Here is a 2,859-nt window from a genome sequence, read left to right as displayed (position 1 = left end):
TTCCTTTCAGTGGGCCCTGGGAAACCTACGCGCCCCATTGGTTGAAGCTCTCCCAGGGGGGAGGCACGTGATGGCAGCTAAGGGCAACAAAAATTTAGAGGGGAAGACGAAGCTTAGAGGGGAGAGGGAACTACCCCAGTTCTATATGGTGAGCGTCGGTTCTGTCTGGGAAGGCCGTTGAGAACAAAGCCTTTCCACTGCAAGCAGGTATTTGGCCAACTTCTGCATGAAGCATAACCTCTTCGCGCCGCCCCCACCCACCCCAAAGTGACACCGTAGACTCCTTAATGCGAGACAGCTCAATAGATGCAGGCTCGTCTCTTCACGCTGTCCGCGTTGGCTTGGTTTCACTGCGTCCGGCCTGAATCCATGGTTGACCATGCGGTGCCTTGTGAGTCCGCGTTTGCTGTGGCACTGGAATCCGCACGTGGGGTACGAGAAGGCCGAAAGAAGCAAGTCGTCAGGAGCATCCTCCTGGGGCCTCCGGCGTTTTCCCGTTGGTCGAACCCCTGGCCCTCATGAAATCGTCTGCAGTGCGTTCGAACTGAACCAATAGCAGCAAACCATTTCAAACACACCAAGCATTGTGTTTCCCCCCGCCGCTCAGGCGGTAGGCGGGCGGCCCCCTCGTTCTCTCGCTGGTCGTCGGTCGGAGAGGAAGCCTCTGTTCTCATACGCTTTTTAAGATGGGGCAATTCTGCTTCATCTTTTCCCTGTTTTATGGGGGTGGCGCTCAAGGTAGGGGAGTCCTCTCTCTCTCGCTTGGGGAGGTTTTGGTGTGCTTGTGTTTGGGTCTTGTGCTCTATTATTCTATTCGCCGGGGTGCTTGTATTTCATGTGGATTGCCAGTCCTCCAGCGTTGCCCATAGCCTTGCGACACAGCGCACAGCATAGTGCAGGTCGTGGTGCCACTATGCGTGGCGGCTCTTGTGGTGGGCGATGCTTGTGGCGGATGTGGGATAAGAGTCCCGTCTTACTTAGGGCTCCGAACCCACAGTGGTCGCATTGAAGAGGCAAGGTTTTGGCCTTCTCTTCCATCTCCCGCGCTCGTTTACGTTCTGCGTTTTGGTATTGCTGGGGGTGGAAGTCGCAAAGGTGCCTTGTTAGCCCCACCTGTCCTTTAAACGACGCCGCGCATAGGTTGCAAGCACATTCTTCTCGCCGCTTCTTGACGATCGGGTTGAGATCGCTCGTTGTGTCCAGTGCGGTGCGTTTGGGCCTTGGTGCTGGGGAGGGGGGGGTGTTCTGGCGGGATGCCCGGCGGCTCCTCAGCTGTGGGATGCTTGGCTTTCCAGAGTGCGCGGGCACGTGTGAATCCATGTTTGTTGACCATGTGAACCACAGCGCTTGACCGACAGCCATAACGGGTTTGACATACCGGGAAGTTGACCGGATCACGGAAACGCAAAGGCGCTGCCTCTGTGTTTGCCGCCGGCGTCTCTATTCGAGCCTTTTTGAGAGGGGGAGGGTGTTCTATGGGGTTGCACCACCTGCATGTATTTGGCGTTGTGCCCAGCAATTTGCGCAGAAGGCAGCCGCAGCGGTGAGATACACCAGTGCGAAAACGAGCTAGGGCCGCCTCTTCTTTCCGAGTTAAGCTGGGATCATTGCGTGTTGGGTTACAATGGCCGGTGATGCTGGAGCGGTGGGTGGATGGTTTGGGCAGCTGGCTGCGTATATGGCGTTTCGCCAGCGCTGCTACATCCGGTATCCACGTGTCCCCGCGCTGTGGTAGGTCAGAGGCCGTCTTCGCTTCTTTATCACATGCCTCGTTCTTTGCAATGCCACAGTGGCCAAATATAAATTGTAGCCGTACCCGTGCCTTGCGGCGTTGGATGTCCAATAACAGGTTCCATAGTAGTCGTAATATGTGGTCTGTTGCTGTAAGGGGACCTGTTTGTAGTGCCGTGATGAGTGACAGGGTTTCCTTGAAGACAGAGACTCTGCACGGTCGAGTGTTGCGATGGGGAATGACGTCCAGCAATTTCTGCAGTCCAACTTGCAATGCGATTGATTCAGCCGGGTAGCTACACGCAATCGGTCCTGCGCCTGCCTTTGCTTGGGCGATGAGCTCTCTGTTGAGATAAATCATGGCTGCTGTGCCATATTTTTCTCCTAGTTCGACAGAGCCATCCGTCCATAGTTCATAGTGTAGTCTTTCAGGTGGTTGGGGTCCTTTCCTGCGGAAGTGGCGGGCTATCCATCGGGTGCATGCTTGAAGCTTGACCTCGTCCGGGTCCTCCGCAGTGACACCTTCGAGCGATGTGTGAAACAGGGCCCGGGATGCCCACCGCAGCGTGAGGGGCACCAGGGGCGGGGTCCTAGCTTCAATATGGAGTTCTGGGTATTGTGCCATGATGGTGGTATACAGTTGTCGTACGGGGTGTTCCGTCTGGTATACCACTCTGGCACTGTCACGTACCGCCCCCCCTCGCGTTTCGCACAGGATCGCATATTTGAGGCTACGAGTGAGTACCGTTGTACTAAGCGGCTGCAGGTTGGCCTCAAGTAAAGCGTCTTCTGTGCGGCTGCCTTTAGGAATGCCGGCGATTATTTTGCAGGCTTTGCACTGCCCGGCATTTAGAGCTGATCGCGAGGTGGGGCTGCGTCCCAGTGCCATACTTCTATACCATACATTGCCTTGGCTTGCACTAGGGCCAAGTAGAAGACACGCAGTGTATCTCTCTCTGACCCCCAGCTGCAGAGCGAGACGGCCACTAGCTGCATAAATCCCTGGTTTATTTGCTGCTGTAGACGTGCTGCATGGGAACTCATTCCGCGGTGGTTCTGGAATGGGATGCCCGGCAGGGTCGGGAGCCGTTCCATGGTGACCGATGTGCCGTTGTAGAGGAGGGCAAG

The 2,859-nt window shown here is 56.1% G+C and overlaps 2 protein-coding genes across 2 annotated transcripts; both read right to left on the bottom strand.

Annotated features, from left to right (window-relative positions):
* Positions 1–347: 347 nt before the first annotated feature.
* Positions 348–674, bottom strand: DQ04_15541010 (hypothetical protein; the record flags this gene model as incomplete). The annotated part of the gene is made up of 1 exon (XM_009317328.1): positions 348–674. The coding sequence occupies one exon, from the start codon at positions 672–674 to the stop codon at positions 348–350; it is 327 nt and encodes a 108-aa protein (XP_009315603.1).
* A 446-nt stretch (positions 675–1,120) lies between these two features.
* On the bottom strand, positions 1,121–2,620 carry DQ04_15541000 (Tbingi protein; the record flags this gene model as incomplete). The annotated part of the gene is made up of 1 exon (XM_009317327.1): positions 1,121–2,620. The coding sequence occupies one exon, from the start codon at positions 2,618–2,620 to the stop codon at positions 1,121–1,123; it is 1,500 nt and encodes a 499-aa protein (XP_009315602.1).
* Between the last annotated feature and the right edge of the window lie 239 nt (positions 2,621–2,859).

The sequence above is a fragment of the Trypanosoma grayi genome, assembly GCF_000691245.1.
Source record: "Trypanosoma grayi strain ANR4 Tgr_1554_V1, whole genome shotgun sequence".
Taxonomy (NCBI): Eukaryota; Euglenozoa; class Kinetoplastea; order Trypanosomatida; family Trypanosomatidae; genus Trypanosoma; species Trypanosoma grayi.
Note: the sequence above shows the minus strand (reverse complement) of the source record. Positions and strands in the feature narration are given on the sequence as shown.